The sequence below is a fragment of the Peromyscus leucopus genome, chromosome 2, assembly GCF_004664715.2.
Source record: "Peromyscus leucopus breed LL Stock chromosome 2, UCI_PerLeu_2.1, whole genome shotgun sequence".
Taxonomy (NCBI): Eukaryota; Metazoa; Chordata; class Mammalia; order Rodentia; family Cricetidae; genus Peromyscus; species Peromyscus leucopus.
Genome location: NC_051064.1, coordinates 133368045 through 133389128, shown reverse-complemented (window position 1 = coordinate 133389128; position 21084 = coordinate 133368045). Strand labels below are relative to the sequence as shown.

Here is a 21084-nt window from a genome sequence, read left to right as displayed (position 1 = left end):
AGCTGTACGCAACTGAGGGATGGTGTTCCAGGACAGAGCAAAGCGCTGCAGAGGCACAAGAAAGGAGAGCAAGGGTTTTCCATCTGAGAGGAAGCCTTCTACTGTCCTAAGGGAGGTGCATCAGAAAGGAGAGGAGCGTGCAAAGTAGGAAGACAGAAGCACTGCCTGAGTGCCAGGCTAGAGTCAGACAAATCTCAACAACAGGAAGGCCCTGGCTCACCGAACGAAGGTCAGCAAGAGCAGAGCTGTTCTTTGATAAAGATTAATAGCACACTGCTTTCTGAAATGGACTAGAAGGACATAACACCCAGGCGGAGGCCACTTAAACAGGGATTTTAATGCAGTGCTCCAGTACATGGTGAGGAGGCGGAAGTGAAGAGAGGGGGCACGCCCAAATAAAGAATGCCAAGGTAGCAGCTATGCACGTTGGGGATGAATCTGTGTACGCAATAGACTCATGTTTCAACAGTCTCAGAGACTAGCATTAGCCAGATCTAAGCAGGAAAATAGTGTAGACGACAATTGCTACTCACGCCACATGAAAATATTTTGAAATAATACTGTCACAGAACTGTCAATTTCCAGATATTGTAAAGACCATAGTCTCTTTTCCCATATGGCTTTACAGATATCACCAGGATAGTCAGAATATTTCAAAAATGAAATAAGAATATTTCAAAAAGGAAAGGAAAAGATGCATCATCTCACTAGTTAGTCTTTCAAACTTATTAACAATACAACTTGGATACCAGAAAGCTTGCAGAGTTGACATGTGTTTCACATTTACTATCTAATCTAGGTGTGCTCAATCTGTGGCCTGTAGGCCGAATTCATTCCAGGACAGCTAGGACTGAGACCTAGTACATTTGTAGATGACATGTCAAAAGAGTGGACTATACTATGGCATGTAAAATCTCCCCATAATGCTTCCAGAAGACAGTGTTAACACGCCACAGAAGAAAACGCATGAGAATGGCTGGCCCAAGAAGACATTACTGTTAACACCTGAATGTGGGAAATGTTAGCTAGCTTGTTTCTTTAACTAAAGGTATAAGTAAATGGATACAACAAGGAAAAATGCCAGTTTCCTTTTCCTAGCAGCCTCACAGGGCTCTCTCACCTGTTACCAATTTCTTCATGACTCTTGCATCTGCTCACTAAACCAGCAAGAACACGCTGGTTTAGTGGGTGCAGCTGTTTATTCTGTTTGGATAGGTCCATTATTCATTAATACATAACTGCAACCTGGTACAAACACTGTTCTGCACCCTGCCCACCTTAAAGATGATTAATCTGGGTCTTAAGCACTGACCGTACGCTGTGGAGGCCTAAAATGTACCTCTCTGTAGCTCTAACCCACCACCCCTGACTCAGAGGTGTCAATCTGGAGCCACCCTGGGCTGCTTTTATTACTCCATATGTCAATAGAGAGAAAGGAAATGATCATATCACTAACATGCTCTTTGATCAGTAGTCTACCTTTTGAGTGCCTACTCAATTCGAGTGGGTTCCCATGCAACAGTGATCTATTCCAGCAACCACGTGATCTTTAAAAGGATGATAGATTTTATTAAGATGTGATGAAAACTGGAGTAAGGTCAGAACAAGGGAGGTGAAAATAGTTAAATAGTAAATTTTGCAATGAGCCTAGAGAAAAGTTTGGAAATAATTATTCAACTTACTTTGCAGAATACATTTGTGAGGTATAATCATTGGATGAGCGAGGGATGTAATCGGTGCATGTCATAACTGAAAGAAAGATATTATCAGGTAAAAAAAAGTTAGAACATTAAAAAAATCAAATGGAAAAACACATCTTACTGTATAGTCCTTCAAAGTAAATAACACACTGACTGGATGCCAAAAAGTTCCAAAGACTGTGTAGCAGAAAACACCTCATTTCTCTGTTTACGGACCTGCCTGTAGAGTTTAAGAGGCAGTAAAAGAAGCAAGATGGGATGGAGAGGGACAGATGGACAAAGATAAGATCTGAAGATAAACCAACCAATTCCCACTTTCTCATCACTAAGCGATCTCAGAAGAAAAACACCCTAGGCTCTCAGCCACACTCTCTGACAAACTTAGAAAGCCAAACCCATATCTAAGAAATCAAATGCTGCTGCTGCTTCGTCTTTAGACTCTGGGTGCTTCCTCTACTCTCAGTGAGAAGCCCTGGGAAGGGCCTGTGAGACAATTTGGTAAAGGTGCCTAATCTCATTTGGAAACCATTGCTATCACCATACAGACTCAACAGCAGCACGGACGGAGCACTTTCCGTGTCTTTACCTTCCGCTTTATAAGAAAGGCTTAGTCAAGTCTGGCCAAGCAGATGCTCTGAGAGCCATGGAGTGAAGGACTTTTCCCTCTGGCGCCCTCCTGCACTCCCTGACTTGATCTGGAAAAAGCGGCTATGAAAACTTGACTCTCACGCTCACAACTGGGATAAACTTGAACCACACTAGCGCCCCTTCAGTTCCTCACCCACAGAGCTGCACCGTAACCGCTCCGACAGCCTCCTCCTCAACTGTTCACACTTCCATCAGCAGCACCAAAGGGGCTGCTCTGTTGCAAAGACGGACTAAAGTTGAAGCACTGGCTTTTATCTAACGAGATTCCCAGAAAGAGTGACTCACACAGAAGGGAAAGTCAAGAGAGGAGGGGCCAATTCACAACCAAGAGTAAGACAAACTTACACGTGTGAAGTTATTGTAAAAGATTTTATCCAATGACACTGTTTGAGGCCTTTAAAAGATTATTAAAAACTTGAAGATCACTTTCATCTATATTCAGATAGACAGAAATGAAGGTGGTATCAATTAGGTGTGAACATCTTATCCATCATAGAACATAAGGTAGGGTCATTCAAATTCTGCAAGATGGTTTCCTCTCCATTGACAGGTACTCAAGCCTTATCTACCTCTCCTCCAACGACAGACTTGTTTGGAGTGGATTACAAAACCGGGGCATAGTCTGTTATTATACAATAGGGGATTTAAACAGTAGTTTTTTGTCTTTGACTACAGTAACAACAGTGAGGATGAGGCAGAGTGAAGGTGATCATTCTAATCAGCTCCGAGGTATGGATAAGGAAGCCAGGGAGGAGGATGACTTCCAGGTTTGTCAGTTGAACAGATGGTGGGACAGGAATACAACTTCCTACAATGGGTATGTTTGGGAGAGGAGACAATCTGATTGGCTAAAAGAGACAAAAGCTTCTTACATATTACTTATGACTTTGTTTTCAGACTGTAATTAGCAATTTCAAGTAGGCAATTGGATACACAAATGAAATCAGAGAAATCAGACTAAAAATAAAAATGTGGGATTTGGCTGGGCATGGTGGCCCATGCTTTTAATCCCAAAACTCAAGAGGCAGAGGCAAGAGGATCTCTGTGAGTTCAAGACCAGCCTGGTCTACTAATGAATTCCAGGCCATCCAGGATTACATAGAGAAACCCTGTTTCAAATTATTAATTTGGAATTTGTTAACAATATATGACATTTAAGTAAAGGATGGGAGGACCCCTGAGGAGGAAGGTAGCCTAGAACCCAAACCTGAGGCCTCCTAACATTAAATAAAGTACAGTTAGAAGAAGGATCATCAGGGAAGAAAAGTGAGAGGAAACGTGCTGAGAGAGGGAGACTCTGAGGAGAGACAAATGTATACTAGACTCAGCAAATATGACAGCAACTAAGAACCTTGCCATGGGAAGAGAGACAACAGAAGATAAGTCAACCAGCTGAAGACTGAACAGGTGGAGGGAAGCAAGTGAAGGCAATTCCTTTCTGAGATTCTGATGTCTCATGAAAAACAGAAAATCTGCACATCACAAAAGATGCAAAGAGCTTTTGCTGCCTTCTGAAGATGGCAGCTAGCAGAGCACACCTCTTTGTGGCAAGAAGAGTTAAGAAGAAGAATGTGATGATGCAGGAGGGAGGCAAGCAGACCATCACACACCAAGTCTTCCAAGAGGAAGGCCAGAGAGGGTTTAGAATGCAGATAAAAAGATTTAGATTTGACAAGACAAGGATATTCTTCTGTTCTAACAAGGAGGAAGAAAGGCAGTATCACAAACACAGGGAGGAGGGCTGGAGACGGGGAGTGAGCACAGCAACTCCTCACGGGGCTTTCCTTTATTGGAGAAGACAGCAGCTAAGCATGAGGAAAGGTGAGGGTGAATCTTGATGTTCTGAGAGAAGCGGTGATGTAAATTAAAGGGAAGCTCAGCAGAGAAATGAAGGCTTCCCAGCAGATGGAGTACTCACCTGAGGCCTGTGCTTACAACGAGCAGTAATCACTCAGTTAAGGATGTAATTCCATCCAACAATGCTTAGTTATTTGTACACATTTACAGACAAGAGGAGAGTTGAGTTAAATTAGGGTTGGGGTTTAGGATGAACATTTAATTGATAGGTAGGATTACTTGGTTTTATTTCAAGTTTTTGTTTTAATCCTCTTTTAGTAACAGTCAGGCATTAGCCCACAAGCTTTTTAAATTTTAAGAAAATGCTACTATTTTAGAAATTCAACATCCAAACAAAAATAAAGTCACTGAATATGACTCCTTGGATGAGCCGATTCCTTGAGACCTGCCCTCTGCTAGTATGTCAATGACGCTTATCAGAGTACAGGTATGAACATCGGGAGAAGAGCCTTCTAGATATTTGGATAACCCAGACACTCAGAGAAACCAGAATAACATGTTACAAGAACGACATCCCCTGGTTACAGTAATACATAAAACACAGTACTTACTCTCCTCTGACATGCTAAGATTTGACGCAAGGCTGGATGTCTCAGGCTTCTGATCACTGACATCCGGGTTGTTTACTTGACTAGGAGAACCAAAACAAATATATTAGCCCCTGAATGAGTTGCTACAACGCTGAAAAGGATAAGCTCAAACCCATCTCCTCTTAGGCTGTTCCAGTAAGAAGCAAATCGAGATGATCTCCTAATTCTTGGCTTTTAGCAACTCAGCTGAAAGGAGGAGGCCCAAGGCCAGCACTTTGAACTGTTCTTTGTCATATCCTGAGACCCTTCAAATTTCTTATCACTTGGAAGCCCCAGCTAAGTCATGAACAAGTCAAACATTCTTCTCTAAGATCATACATTAAAATAACTCTGAATATCTAATACAGTACTGTCACTTTAAAAATATTTTATATAGATATTGTATACGGATGGATCATAATGTAACGTGTTGGTATTTATACTATGAAATGCGAAAGAAGCTAGTTAACAAACACCCCCTCACATGCTTATTCTTTGTGGTAAAAACATCTGAAATCTATTCTTTTGGTAATTTTGAAAGACATGGTACTTTATTCCCACACCAGTCTGTGTATCTGTTAGTTTGGTTAAAAATATAACAAAGTAGGGAGATGTCTAATTAGAAAGTGGGTCATCATCAGCTACAAATCTTAATTTGAAGAAGTTTTTAAAAATTAAATAGTTTGTTCCCAAGGAGGAGTTCTGAACCTTAAAACCATTCTCTATTATTAAGAAAAATGGCCAGGCGGTGGTGGCACACACCTTTAATCCCAGCATTCGGGAGCAGAGGCAGGTGGATCTCTGTCAGTTCAGGCCAGCCTGGTCTACAAAGTGAGTTCCAGCAAAGGCGCAAAACTATACAGAGAAACCCTGTCTTGAAAAACCAAAAAAAAAAAAAAAGAAAAGAAAAAGAAAGAAAGAAAAATGAAGTTTGATGTGGTGTTGTATACCTATAATTCTAGCACTAGGGAGATGTAAGGTAGAAAGATCAGGAGTTCAAGGCCATCTTCTAATACATGAGCGTGAGGCCAGCCGAAGCCACAAGAGTCCCGGAGACAAAATTAATACCAACAAAATTAATACCCAGGACACTAGCTCACTCTGGCTATTTGTCTGTCTGCTTACCTACCTATCTGTAGTGTCAGTGACTTAACCCAGGTCCTCATGTGGGAAGTAAGCACTATAGCTTTTTTTTTTTTTTTTTAAATTAAGCCTAAGAAAGTTAAAAGAAATTCTAATAGGTAAGTCATATAAATAAGGAGGATTAAGTCATTCATTACATTAGAAACTACAATGTTGCGAGCATGCCACTAAAATTCTGGACTAGCGATGACTCCAAGCTGAGTCCTTTCTAATGTTTTCCTCCTTTTCTTTCCCTGTAAGTCCATTATTCCATCACTTCCTCCCACAATCGCATAGTGGTTAGAGTACAGCTTCTAACTGCATGTGGTGACTCACTCCTAATTCCAGCACTTAGGATGCTGAGGCAGGCGGGTTTATAAGTTTGAGGCCAGCCTGGGTTACAAAATTAGTTTAAGGCAAGTCTGCACAAAAGAGTGAGACATTATCTATCACAAAAAACTAGCTAACTTTATTACCAAATGTAAGCTCTAGAGCTGGAGTGCCAAGTTCATAAACCACTTTTCCAATAACTAGCTGTAGAGTTTGGACAAGTGACTCAATAGTCCAGGCTTCAGTTTATTTGTCAGTGAGTTTGATAAAACAGAACCTGCCTCATTGGGTTATAAAGATAATGAATGACAATACATACAAAGTAGCTAAGTCCAGACATAACAAGCACACAGTAGCCACAGCTGTTCCGTTTCTTGGTTCTAGCCCATGTACCCTTCCCACATTTATACCCCGTTACTCTTTCTTCCCAGGGAGAGGTAAGGGCTACTGTGCCAGAGGCTGTACATCTGGGCATAAAAATGCCTAATCGGAGGTAAAAGTAGTTTCTACATAGCAACATTTAAAGCTCTCATGACCTCTGAAGCTAAACTCTAATATCAAAGTATTAATAAAGAATTTTCTTCTGGTATATTTTGAATGTTAAATTGAATTTCCTCAGCTTCATTCATTCATTCATTCATTCATTCATTCATTCATTCATTCAGAGGCAGGATCTCATTACATATCCCTGACTGGCCTGAAATTTGATATAATGACCAGACTGGACTCAAACTCAGACATCAACCTGCCTCTGCCTCCTAAGTGCTGGGATTAGGGGCATGCACCATCAAACCTACTACATTTAATTGAAAAAAACAAACAAACAAAAAACAGACCACCTTTTTTTTTAACGTATATGAGTTTTGCTGACATGCATGTATATGGACATGTGTGTGCCTGGTACTATGGAGCCAGAAGAGGGCTTCAGATCCCCTAGAACTGGAGTTATAAACTTGTAAGTAATCATATGGGTGCTGAGGACAAATCTTGTTCCTCCGCAAGAGCAGTAAGTGTTCTTAATGGCTTAGCCATCATAGCCTGGAAACTTAATTTTTATTTATTTTTTTTTTAAGATTTATTTATGTATTATGTATACAGTGTTCTGTCTGCACATATCCTTGCAAGCCAGAAGAGGGCACCAGATCTCATTACAGATGGTTGTGAGCCACTATGTGGTTGCTGGGAATTGAACTCAGGACCTTTGGAAGAACAAGTAGTGCTCTTAACCGCTGAGCCATCTGTCCAGCCCGGAAACTTAATTTTTAAAAGCAAAATTTTCAAACAAAGTTCAATTTTATCTTTGCTCAAATGATTACACTTTTGGAATAACAATGTATTACCCAAGTTATAACCATGGAAATTAAAGGGGAGAGGAAAGAAATGGCATGAACTAGTTACACTGGTCCACACCAACATGCTAAATCATAGTGCCCTGAATTTTACATGAAAGTTAAGGACTTCTGAGTCCCACCTCATACCTACTTAAATAGAATTCACACAAGAAAGAACTTGAAACTGGACCAGAGTTCCACATTTCCAACTGCAATGATAGTTTCTTTTCTGTGTACTTGGGTAACTCTGAGTTTCAAAGTTATAGTCACTGCTTAAGACTATTTTCAGATCCTGAATCTTAAAAGTGTTATGTTCTCAGACACACTGGGCATACCAATTCTAAAAAACCTTTGATTCTAGTATGATTCTAGAATTTTATTATAGCAAAATCCCCTAAACATTCAACTGAACATGCACAGATTAGAAACACACTACCAAAATAGTGAATTAACTCTAGCACTTTGTTAAATTTTTAAAACTGTCCCCAGAGAAATTGTATATTGCCTGAAAATAATTGCTTTCAGAACATATAAATGTAAAATTTTGCTTAACAACAAAGTTGCTTAAAAAATAAAAATGACTGCCAGGCAGTGGTGCATGCCTTTAATCCCAGCACTCTGGAGGCAGAGACAGGCAGATCTCTGTGAGTTTAAGGCCAGTCTGGTGTACAGAGAGTGTTCCAGGATAGCCAAAGCTACAATGAGAAACCCTGTCTCAAAAAAATCTTATAAGTAACTAAAATAAAAATGAAAAAGAAAAAGAGCTGGGTGTTGGTGGCACATGCCTTTAATCCCAGCACTCGGGAGGCAGAGGCAGGCAGATCTCTGTGAGTTCTAGGCCAGCCTGGGCTACAGAGTGAGTTCTAGGACAGGTTCCAAAGCTACAGAGAAACCCTGTCTCGAAAAACCAAAAAAAAAAGAAAGAAAAGGAAAAAGAAAAACACTCAAACTTCATAAACTGAACAGCCTAAGTATCTTTTCATTCAACAGAACTCTTGTCAATTATCAATGACTGATAGAAAAAAAGAAAAAATAGAAGTATTATTCATCTTTAAAAGGATACATGCTATAGAGAGACACACCTGGAGACATTATTACTAAATTACAAAAAGCTATATATGTGCGTCATTTTTACTATATACATAATCGTATAGTCCTTTCCATGAAGTTTTTACAACAGTCAATCCCACAGACTCATCTCACAAACAGAACAAGGAGAGAGGGTAAAGGGAAGCTCTGTTTAACAGGTATGAAGTCTCAACATGGGAAAGACAATAGAAGTTACAGAGATGGATAGTGTCAGTGGTCCCACAAGTTCACGTACACACTGATAATGAATTACACTTTTAAAAGTGTTTTAAGGGCTGTAGGATGTAGCTCAGAGATAGAGCTCATCCTAGGAGCCACAAGGCCCTAGATTCAATCCCTAGTGTGGTGGATGGAGGGGAAGGTTTAAGGCTGGGCATAGTTAGGTTAAATGCTGGGCATTTAAACCTCAGCACTCAGGAAGCTAAGGTCACAAGTGAAAAGCCAGCATGGCCTACACAGTATGACTGTCAAAGGAAGAGGCGTAAATGGTAAATTTGAGGACACTTAGCCATAGATTTAAAGCTTACCAAAGGGAAAAAAGAACTGCAGGAAAAGACAGAGTTGGCAGGTTCTGTAGCACAGCAGAACTGACTTCCCAGGAAAAGGAAACAGAGAGTACCTACAACCGATCTGCTGGAAGCAAGATGCTTCTTTCTTAATGTCTCTAATTTGTCTGTGAATTAGGTAGCAAGTTCCCTAGCTGAGTAAATAAAAATGTGGGAAGTAAAGAGAAAGGGAGAAGACAGGAGGCAAAGATGAAAGGAAGACAGACTTAAGATATTTTAAACACCGGGAAATCAGATACACAGAGAAGGATGTCTACGTGCCTATTTGAAACGTAACCATGAATGGAAACTAAGATGAGTCAGTATAGTTTTGTGCTGTTCTATTACAGTGCTATGGTGACAGGGAATAAGTGAATAATCTGGGTTTAAGCAAAGCTGTGATTTTATTGGCAAGCAGATCTGGAATATGCACAGAATAGGTGGACAATTGGGTTTAAGCAAGGATGTACTTTTGCTGGTAAGCATAACACATGAAGAGTGGAGAAAGCTAACATGTACAAGGGGCAGACTATAATAAGAGATCTTTTCTTCTTCCCCTTGGCTTTTTTCTAGACAGGGTTTCTCTGTGTACCCCTGGCTGTCCTGGAACTTGCTCTGTAGACCAGGCTGGCCTTGAACTCAGAGATCTACCTGCTTCTGCCTCCCAAGTGCTGAAATCAAAGGTGTGGGCCACCGCCCCCCCCCCAGTAGATCTTATAACTTAACTAGCATAAGAAAGAAACTGAAGTCCATTTTGAGAGAAAGGCCAGTGGGTAATAAAGAAAATATGCTAGAAATTTAAAGTGAAAGCATGAGCTACATGGCCGGAGTGGCAGTTGCAGGGTAAACAACCTGGAATGATCTATGTGGTAGTAAACATAGCATTCTTGAAATATGTGTTGGAAGTGATGCAGCTCCTGGCTCAGGTGGTCAGGGGCTAACCGACAGGAGGTACAACTGGAAAACATGACAATCGGAGGGCACCGGAGACAGAACAGGAGGTGCTAGAGACAGCTCCTTTCTTCAGGAGTGGGACCAGCGCCCGGAGTACCACATGCTCAGTTGATAATTAATGCCAAACTCTTCCTGTTTCCCTTATTTTGGTCTCTCCTTCCTTTGTGTTGTACATTTGACTAAAGAATAGATCATTTTTCATTTATGAGTTTCTCCACAAATGCCCAATATATATCAAATGAACTCAGTACATACTGTTTAATAAGTAATAAAGGCATAACAACAACAAAAGATCTGCCTGAGTATCAGAGGGAAAGCTATTTTGGGAAAGTAGATTTTTGCTTGGTTTTGGGGGGCAGGGTCTTGCTGTGCTGCCCAAACTAGTCTCATCAATCCTATTTTGAAAAGGAATTTTAATTTGAAACCAAATCATTTCAAAACGCAAAGGTAACGGTGAAAACCTAAAAGGCATACTCACCACAAAGCATGCCCCTATACTAATCAGCACGCGGTAAAAGGAACGCAGATCATTTAAAAGAAGCCCAACTTTATAAATACCTTAAAGTTTGTTCTCCTGGTTCCTGCATCTTGGCTTTCTTCACCTGCAAACATCAGTACACATTGAAGTCAGTGCAGTAATCTCATTCTGAAACCCTAGCTGCTCAAACACAGCTGTCTCTCCAGATCACAGGGCTGGCTCCAGGAATCCTCACTAATACCAAAATCTGTGGATGTTCAAGTCCTTTATATTACCGTACATAGTTCTCATGTACTTCAGACCACCTCTAAATTACTTACAATAGCTAATCAATATAAATACTATGTGAATAGTTGTTACACTATATTATTTAGGAAATGAGACTGTTTATACAATATGTGCACTAAAAAATATTTTTTGCCCATTATATTTACCCTTAGTTGGTTTAATTCACAGGTGCTGACACCTGGTAGAGAAATTTTACTATATATTAACCAATATGTATTTTATTTTGTTTTTATTAGACCTAGAATAAATGTTATTATACAAAAATGTGAAACTTTTACATGATAGTAGTTCCTTACAATAAGCCAACCAAGTGGTTAAAGAACCCAGGATGACATGCAGACTCTGACAAAGAATCTAACCCTATAATAAAAGCGGGGAAAAGAGATGTAGCCCAAGGAATAAGGAAAACTGGTTTAAATAGAAACTGAATTGAAAACAAGAAAAGTTCAACTACAGTTTACTGCATGTCATCATTTTACAATTAACATTTTCAGCTCTTACCCACCTTTAAATAGTATTCTATGATTTGGGGGCTAGAATGATGGCTCAGTAGTTAAGAGTACTTTTTGCTCTTGCAGAGGACCCAAGTTCAATCCCCAGCACGTACATACCATTATGTCAGTTGCAAGGGACCTGAGCCCCTCTTCTGACCTCCTCACATACATACATACATACATACATATATACATACATACAAACAAAACACATACAAAAATAGTATTCTATGATTTTAATTCAACTGAGAATCCCAGTGTGGTGGCACATACCTTTAATCTTAGCATTGTGGGGGGACAGAGGCAGGTGGATCTCTGTAAGTTCAAAGCCAGCTTGGACTACATAGTGAGTTTCAGGCCAGCCAGAGCTTAAAGAGCCTATCTAAAATAAACAAACAAACAAATAAATAAAAAGTTATTAGTCAGGGTTGGGGATTTGACTCAGTGGTAGAGCGCTTGCCTAACAAGCGCAAGGCTCTGGGTTCAGTCCTCAGCTCGGGGGGTGGGGGGGGGGGGTGTATTAGTCTAAGCTGAAACCTGATAAATTGAATTTAGTAGGTAAAAAGGAACTTGTATCTGGGAGGGTGGGGCGCAGGCCAGTATGTACAGAAAGTCATAAAAAGGCCTCAACTAGAATAAAGAACATGAAATCAATGTACTAAAACCTCACTGCACCTCGGAGAGGCACGTGTGAAGGAAGAGACGATGGCACAGTGCAGCATCAGTACACAGTAGATCAGGGAGCTGGAGCCTACCTTGAGGATAACAGGGAGCCTCTGAGGCCTTGCAAGATAACAGACCGGTCTGATAAGACAGAGACAGAAGACGGACAGGAGGGAAACAGTGTTAAGTGTAAAAACAAAGAGGCTACTGGATCAGCACAGATGGAGGGAGCCCTAAAAACAGATCTCAGAGTAAACCAAAGGCCACAGCCGGACTGTGCTGGTTTAGAACATACTCCCCTATACCGTCCACTTCATTATGGTAATTCTTTTTTTTTTTTTTTTTTTTTTTTTTTTTTTTTTTTTGGTTTTTCGAGACAGGGTTTCTCTGCGTAGTTTTGCGCCTTTCTGGAGCTCACTTGGTAGCCAGGCTGCCTCGAACTCACAGAGATCCGCCTGGCTCTGCCTTCCGAGTGCTGGGATTAAAGGCGTGCGCCACCACCGCCCGGCCTCATTATGGTAATTCTTAAGCTGTGTGCTAATTTCAGGTATTAGACGGGGATGAGTTGCTAAACCCAACTGTACTAGACACAAAAACACATACATATAAACACAATATACATTTATTCTTTTCTCCCACCAAAAATCTGGTAACAAATGAAGGAGACTGATCTCATCTATTTACAGCATTTTTTGTTCCCTAACATGGGGACATAAAGTCAGCATTAGTCATAGTATAACATGGCAAACACAGGAAATAAAATGGCAGACCTTCTTTTATTTTTTGGAAAAATAGGCACATCTAGAAAATACTACTACCAGGCCACACTGAGCTAAGAGTGAGGGGAAGTCATCAAATTACAAATAGCTTTGTAAGGTTTCCATAAGCAACCTTACAAAATACAGCACTCCTACCTCCAGATGGAGGGCCCTTTCTCTCTGATGGTGTAGGCCTCTACTTGAGAAGGGAAAGCCAAGAGTAAACTAAACAACAGGAAATACCCGAAGGCTAGCTGGAGGTAAGGCACTTGCTTAGTGCTGGGAGCAGGGCCCTCGCTTCAACCTTCAGTACTGGAGAAGAAAAAAAAAGAAACAAGGAAGAAACAACAACCACCACTCCCCGAAAACGGAAAGAGAAGAAGATGGGGAGAGAGCTCACTGCAATTACAGAGTGAGCACTGCTGAAGAAACGATGTTATTATTCTCTGGTACTTTGAAGAATTCTTCTCAGTTTCCTAGTATCCTATGTCACTTGAGCCATTCATATCCTAAAACTCGGACCTGTCAACATTACTACCCAAACGGCACAGTCTTTTCTGAGGTCCGCTCGCTCCGTTTTAGGATGCTGTTACCGAGTCCACATGAAAGCAGCGCAGGGATGCAGTTTCCGGTCCTACTCTCCGTCCCTCCCTGCCATCACTGCTGGTTAACAGTGACAACACGTAAGCAGCGTGCTTCTTTGCAGCTGTTTCAAATGCGTCTCCCATTCGCTGGCTTTTGTTTCGTTTTGTTGTTGTTTTTTCCAGAGATAATGGACACTGGTCTGACTGTGTTTCCAAGTCTCAGGTCCACTGGCCGGCTGACTGTGGTACTACGTGACTGCACTCCCAGCACTGTACTTCAAGGCCAGCCTGGATCACACACAGTTTGTCTCAAAGAAACAAAGTGGGCTTATGAGGTAAAATTTCTGAATCTGGAGGATCAGGACTTATTTAAAATACCATGATCTGGGTATGGTGGTGCATTCCTGCGATCTCAGGACCCGGGAGGCTTGAGGCGGGGGCTCATGAGTTTCAGGCCAGTTTGGCTGTATAGTGAAGTCAAGGCCAGTCTGGGCTTCTTAGAGAAACACTGCCTCCAAAACAAAAAGAAAACCCCATTCAGGGAGGCTGTCCTTTCTAGCCTCAGATCTCTCCCTTCGTGCAAAAGGCAGTGAAGTTCAGAGGTGAGGCAGCCGTCCATCTCAGCAGTGGGTGAGTGGCACGGCCACTTGCTCTATCATGGGATCTCTACCACAGCCTGCCAACAGCTCTTCTTCTCCCAAAAATCATCACTTCCTCAGGTTCCTAAGTGTTTTCCAACAGGAAGGAAGTACTCCGTGTTCTCTCAGATTCTGTGCTTGTCCACTAGGCATCTACTAATTACAGGAGCAAGCTGGAGGACAAAGCGGTTTGTTCACCTCTCGAGTCCTATAGTCAGAAACACTTCCTCTATAATTCAAATACTCTTTAGTTATTGCTTTGAGACAGGGTCTCATGTAGCCCATGCTGACTTAGAACATGTTATACAGCAGAGGATGAGCTTGAACTTTTTTTTTTTTTTTTTTTTTTTTTTTTTTTTTTTTGACAGGGTTTCTCTGGTAGCTTTGCGCTTTCCTGAGTCATTGTAGCCCAGGCTGGCTCGAACTCACAGAGATCGCTGCTCTGCCTCCCGAGTGCTGGGATTAAAGGCGTGCGCCACCAACGCCCGGCTGAGCTTGAACTCCTAATGCTCCTGCCTCCATTCCCCAAATGTCTTCATTAGGGTTTATTGCTGTGATAAACACTATGACCAAAAGCAACTGGGAGCAAAGGTTTATTTCATCTTACACTCTCAGGTAATAAATAATCCTTCACTGAGGGAAGTCAGCAGGAATAAAACAGAAACCAGGAGGGAAGTTGCTCCAGGCAATATAGATGGGGGCCATTTTCTCAATCAAGGTTCCTCTTCCTAGAGGACCCTAGTTTCTGTTAACAAAAAAACTAATCATTCCAAGTGCTGAGATTCCAGGTCTGAGCCACCTCGGCTGGGGACTACCTCCTACATCCCTATTTCCCCCGTCCTAAATCAACCAAAACAGCCTGCTAGAATTATTTTAATGAGTCATACCACTGCTGTCTGCCTTGTCTTTATGTAGAGAGTCTAGTGAAGCCTGTGGTCATGTCTGCCCTTGGATGCTTTCTGACCCCTTACCAACACTGGTACTTCACCCTGTGACGTCAGGTATACTGTGCCCTTTCCAACAGCACTGACATGTCCATGTGGTCACACAGTCACCTTGACAGATTTATACTGGGAGCTCGAGCCAGTAAGAAAATGACTTTCCAGACAGGTGGTGGTGATCTCCCAGATAGCCAGAGCTACACAGAGAAACCTTGTCTGGAAAAACCAAGGAAAAAAAAAAAAAGTGACTTTCTATATAACAATAACCCCACGACAGAAATTCTGGCTTCCGAGTGCTTCGGTTTCTTCCTTTCCTCTAACATTCAGGCTTTGCATACAGTGTTACAGAAACCGAACAGAAAGAGAAGGGAGGAAGCAGGTGAAGAGATGAGCCGTTAGCTGGTTAGTCTCCACTTCGTTAATTAGGTAGGGAGGAATGAACGATTCCCATCTCAACGGTCTGTCGACATTTACATACGTCTTTTTGAATTCATGAGTAGACTTTTGACTTACTACATAAACACTCAATGATGTCCCGTTCCTTGGTACATTTAGTGTCTATAGGTCAGCTGTTTGTTTCAACAGTGCACATCCTGTATATACTATTCAAGATGATTTTAACCCTATTAGACCTATGGTTATTAATAACTCACCAAGGACAGGGATCACATTTAAAAGTTTCAGAGGTATTTTATTAGTTACTCATGTCTCCCTAGCTTTTACAGTTACATAATGGAGAAGGCTAAAAGAATGGCAAAGTAATCACGAGAATGCAACTCTCAGCACACAGGGAAAAGGGCAATACTCACAGGTAATGCGGAGTGTGCTGAACAGATTCCCTAGAAGTAAGTTAGTCAAGTCTGAGTTTAAAAACACACAACACACCAGGCAAGGCGGTGCACATCTGTGATTCCGATCAGGGAGGTTGAGGTAAGAGGACCACACATTTGAGGCCACCGGAGACTGCATATAGCAAGACTCCATCTCAAAAACCAAACAAAAGAACATACAACACTGCTTTCTTAGAGGGAAATTACTAAGGATCCTGTTCTTTAGTCTCATTTCTAATTTGGATTCTGTAAGTATAACTGAATTATACTCGAAAAGTCTCTTCAGATTAGCTTTTCTACAATCACCTTGAACTTGAAGGAAATACTCACCGGTTGCTCTGGTAGGTCTTGCTCTTCTTCCATGAGGACCACTATCTCTTTACACACTTACGTGACTGGATTGCAGGTCTCTGCGGTCTTCACACACTGTTTGTTACAAGAGAAGAATTCAAAGCTTTATATACTTCATAAAGTATTATCATCGAGGTCATCAGAGAATAACTTTTTAGTATTTTGCTACTCAAGCTTTCTACGTTAGTTCCAATCTCAAAATCTCAAACGTGCACGTGGCTTTTCAAAACTGACATGCTGTTCCAAGTCACGAGAGCTGTATGCAATGCTTGCTGGAAAGCTCTGCAAAAGCCAACACGTGGAGCTGCTTCTACCAGTTACTATAGTGCCTGATGCATTAAACACTTTACAATGACAGCCATGTGCAGATAATAAAACAATTTTTTTAAGGATTAGGGTTACGTTTAAAATGATAGAGACTGGCCTAGCAGGTCAGTAAGTTATGATAACATCTAACCTGCTTTAATGTGGAACATTTACATAACTGTTAACACAGACACACAGACTCGATTTAAATAGGACAAACTGGAAAATCAATTAAATACATCACAATCAACTATCTGTCTATATGTAATCAATTTAAATGAAAATGTAATTCTTCTGGATCTTGATAAGACAAACAAGTAAAGTGAAACCTTAAATATGAGAATTAAGGAAAAAATAATTATGTAAAGCTAGGATCCAATTTAATCTGAAATAATGAGCTTCCACTAAATATACTAGGTAATTATTTAAATAAATCTTTACTGTTCAAACCCTGTTCCTCTGGTACTAATTTTTAGTTCTTAAGCCTTTCTTTGACCTGCTAACAGGAGATACATTATAAGAATGAAATACTCCCTTCCTGTCTAACTGAGGCTGGCTCTTTTCCGATGGATGCTCCTGAAGTCTCACCTACGTGACTTTGACCAACCACCGAACCCACCTTGACCTACAGTTAAAGTGCAGACTCCCGCTGCCGAGATAATGAAACAAACAAGGGAAACGGAACCACAGCCTTCGTTTCTGCTGGTGCCCACCAAATTTGTACAATAGACTATACTTTTTAGAGTCACACATAAGAACAGGAAAAGGATAGAAAACAAGTTGAAGCAATACAAACAGATGAAAAACCTTAACAATTAGGTGATAATAGCTTTACTCCTTCCTCTGCTCTTAAATGTCAAAAGGCAAACAAAGTTTAAAGGTCAGAAGTACATGTGCTCAATGCACATGTGACTCTTACAGAACCTCCAAACTGCTCCACTGGATGACGCAGACAACCTGCACTGCAGAATTACAGGATGCACAAATGAAAGCTCACGGCTACAACCCTCCCAGGCTCGTTTTGCTCGACACAGAAGAGCATAATCCACGTGACCATGAAACTGATTTCTAAGTGTAAAAAATAAACACCTTTTTGTTTTGCCAATTTATAACTACCTTAAATTACAGTCTCTTTATGTGATTACTGTACTATGTAAACATACATTTGTAAATATGATTTCAACCCATAAGGGCAAACAAAATAGGATGAAATTATTAGAGAAACAGAATGCCTTCACTCTTCATTTGTGAAAACTGTGAGTCTTACCTACACAGAAAGTTATTAACACTCCATGTTTTCTCAATCAAGGGATATGGATGTAAGAACTGCACTGTGAGTATGCTCTCAGCAAAGAGGGAGAGGAATCTCTTCCCTGGGGCAAGGTTAAAATACGCACTGGGACAGAGGGAGGTGAAGACAATTATTAAAAATGGTAGTCAATAACATGTTTTTTAATTTTGCTTTTAAACACAAAACCAATTTAAAAATCTGAACATTAAAAGAGACTACAAATTTTTTTTACAGACCAAAAGGCAGTAATAAGTTCTAAAAGTAAGAAATCAAATGTTCAAACTATCCAAAACCATATTAAAATCCTGAGCTTTACAGTGTGAATTCTGAAGTTACAAGGCGACTTCTTTATGAAAAAAATTTAGAAAATAATTCTATTTGTTTCTTCTTTGAAAATAAACATTCTTGTTAACATCTTTAAAACTACCAATATCCTTCCTCTCAGCTTTTCAACTGAAGGGAATAAAAAGACATAGCTTCCATATTTCAGAGAAAGGAACTTTGAAAATTCAGGCTTGATATTTTAAGTAACTGGTCAATTATCACCAGTCATTTCCACCATTTTAAAACAAAAACTGGGATGTGGTGTCACACACTATAATTTCAGCACTCAAAGGCCAAGGCGGGATTATTGCAACTCTGAGGCCAGCCTCCTTACACAGGTAAATACAGTCTCAAAAAAGAAAAAGAAAAGAAAGAAACAAAACAATACCAGCAAAGCCAAGTGAAATCCAAGTAGCCTACAAAAAACCGATGATTTGTTAGAGGACCTCCTCAGATCCTGGCAATTGTAGTATGTGAGATACTTTCAAATACACATTCTAGCACATCTGTGAATAAAATGTATTAATAACAATACATATTTTCATTACACTATGCACCTAAGTACTATTGCTATCAATATAGTATTCTTCCTTCCCAAAATTTGTAGGTTGAAATATAAGATTATGTTAAATAGAAGGATGTAAGCATTCTTCACATTTTCAGTATTTATCAATGTGCTAAAACTTGATTTTCTTTTTGTGTGTGTGACTCTAAAGAGCAAACACACAGTCTCATATCTAAGTATACTATAGTCTACTTTTGTTTTGTTTCTTCTTTTCAGAGAGAGGGTTTCTCTGTGTAACCCAGGCTGTCCTAGAACTTGCTCTGTAGACCAGGCTGGCCTCGAACTCACAGAGATCCACCCGCCTCTGCCTCCCAAGTACTGGGATTAAAGGCATGCGCCACCACTGCCCGGCTGATAAAACTTTTAATATCTATGTCACCACACGTTTTTCTAATTGACATGGGTTATATAATAGAAAGTCCACTCACTAGCAATCTCGGAAGCTGTATAAAAAAACCACTATTCTTGGTTCCAGTTTGAGTAATATAAGCAAAGCAGAGTTGTTGCAAAAAAAAAAAAAAAATCTTAGAATTCTCATTTCCATGGAATAGTTCCAGTTTGTATGTATTTTCACCATTAGTGAAACCCAACATTTTTCTGTTGCAAATGAAGACTTAAAGACACCAAATAATAATAGTTATGACCCGGGTGTGAGTGCCACCATTTTCTGGCCTCTATGTCTATCTAGTGGCTGTTCTGTTCTCTGACCACACATAAGTTTATTAGGGTGCATAATATTTTGGGGAAAACAGTATCACCACAAAAAAGAGGTCAAAAATTTGAAAGAGAGTAGAGAGGGGTATATGGGAGGTTTAGGAAAGGGGAAAATGTTGCAATTAAATTACAATCTCAAAAAAATTCAAGGAAAATATAAAATTCAGAATAAAAATAGTATTTCCTAAAAAATTTCTCTAAGTGTCAATGAAAATGTTAAAAACTGGTTTGGTTCAAAGAGGGTTTTCTTTTGTGGGGAGGGCCTCACAATGTTGTCCACGCTGGCCTAGAAATCACTCAAGTGACACCTCAGCCCTGAGGTAGCTGTCACTTCCGTCTGAGTCACCACTTCCATGCCAACGTAAGTTTTTTCACTTGTTTATTCTGTGGGGATAAGGGGCATGTGCAGGGCACATGTGGAGCTCAGAGGACAACCTGCAGGGGACTGTTCTCTCCTTCCACCATGTGGGTTCTGGGAATTCAACTCAGATCATCAGGCTGAGCCATCTGACCCCAAAACACCATATTTTTAAAATATTATTGCAGATTTACATGTTCAGAAACAGAGCCAAATCTTTTTTATACTATCACAACTTAACTTTTATTTCATGGCTAAGAAGTTAGAAAATAAATAATTAGCAGTGAATACTTTACTTCAAAATTCTAGATTCCTATCTCATAATATTTCTTTTGTAGCTGGATCTACACATTATTTGGTTTGTAATCATAATGGCCATAAGCATAACTTATGTCTATTTCAATGTGCTATTATAGCTCTTAGGCAGATAGAAAAACAAAATATATAAATTTATATATATTTATGTTATGGAATAATCTTTTTGTTCACTGTGAAGATGTGTCACTCTGATTGGTTTAATAAAAGGCTGAACAGCCAATAGCTAGTCACAATTTCTGGGCAGAGAAGACACTGGGAAGAAGGCAGAGACACCAGGAAACTCAGTAAAAGCAGGATAGACATTTTGGACATGCGGTAATGAAGTCATGAGGTAAAAAAAAAGTAAATTAACATAAATGGGTTAATTTAAGTTATCAAAGCTAGTTAGAAACAAGCCTAAACTAAGGCCGAGCTTTCATAGTTAATATAAAGTCTCCGTGTCGTTTTTTGTGAGCTGGTTGCCCAAAGAAAAGTCTGACTACATATTTATATATATTGTGCTGATGTAAAAGTATGTATCACTCTTAATTATAACTTCAAGAGAAGTATATACATAATGCAAAATATCTGATTATCAGTACAACAAAGAAACTTACATGCAGTTAAGTATGCACAGAAATATTCAAGGATTAACACAGTCCCTTTTCTTAATCATATTTTATTCATTTATATTTTATTATTTATATTTTATTCATTTATATATATTTTTTGTACATGTGTGTATGTGTGTGGAGGTACCCATAGGACAACTGTGGAGGTCACAGGACAACTTTGGTAATCTTGTTCTCAACTTCCACCAACTGGATCCTCAGGCTTGGCAGCTGGTGTCTTTACTCACTGAACCACCTCACCAGTCTCCGGACATCTTTAATACAGTGTTGGGGCTGGAGAGATGGCTCAGCAGTTAAGAGCGGTGGAGGCCTTTCCCAGCTATCATGGTGTCTTAAATATACGTTATATATACCTTAAAGCATGAAAACAAAAACCAAGTGCCCTCTTCTAGTGACTTTTAGGCTGACTGTCACTGGGAAGGGTGGC

General features: G+C 40.1%; 1 protein-coding gene across 5 annotated transcripts in view; it reads right to left on the bottom strand.

Moving 5' to 3' along the window:
• Eya3 (EYA transcriptional coactivator and phosphatase 3) overlaps positions 1–21084 on the bottom strand; it is an 86580-nt gene that overhangs the window by 51976 nt on the left and 13520 nt on the right. For all 5 annotated transcript variants that reach the window (XM_028888125.2, XM_028888127.2, XM_028888128.2 and 2 more), the window contains exons 2-5: positions 16150–16245; positions 10704–10747; positions 4757–4836; positions 1683–1749 (exon numbers count right to left, since the gene is read on the bottom strand). In XM_028888125.2, the coding sequence (XP_028743958.1) occupies positions 1683–1749; positions 4757–4836; positions 10704–10747; positions 16150–16182 (224 nt within the window). In that variant the 5' untranslated portion in view covers positions 16183–16245. The remainder of the gene's footprint in view (positions 1–1682; positions 1750–4756; positions 4837–10703; positions 10748–16149; positions 16246–21084) is intronic.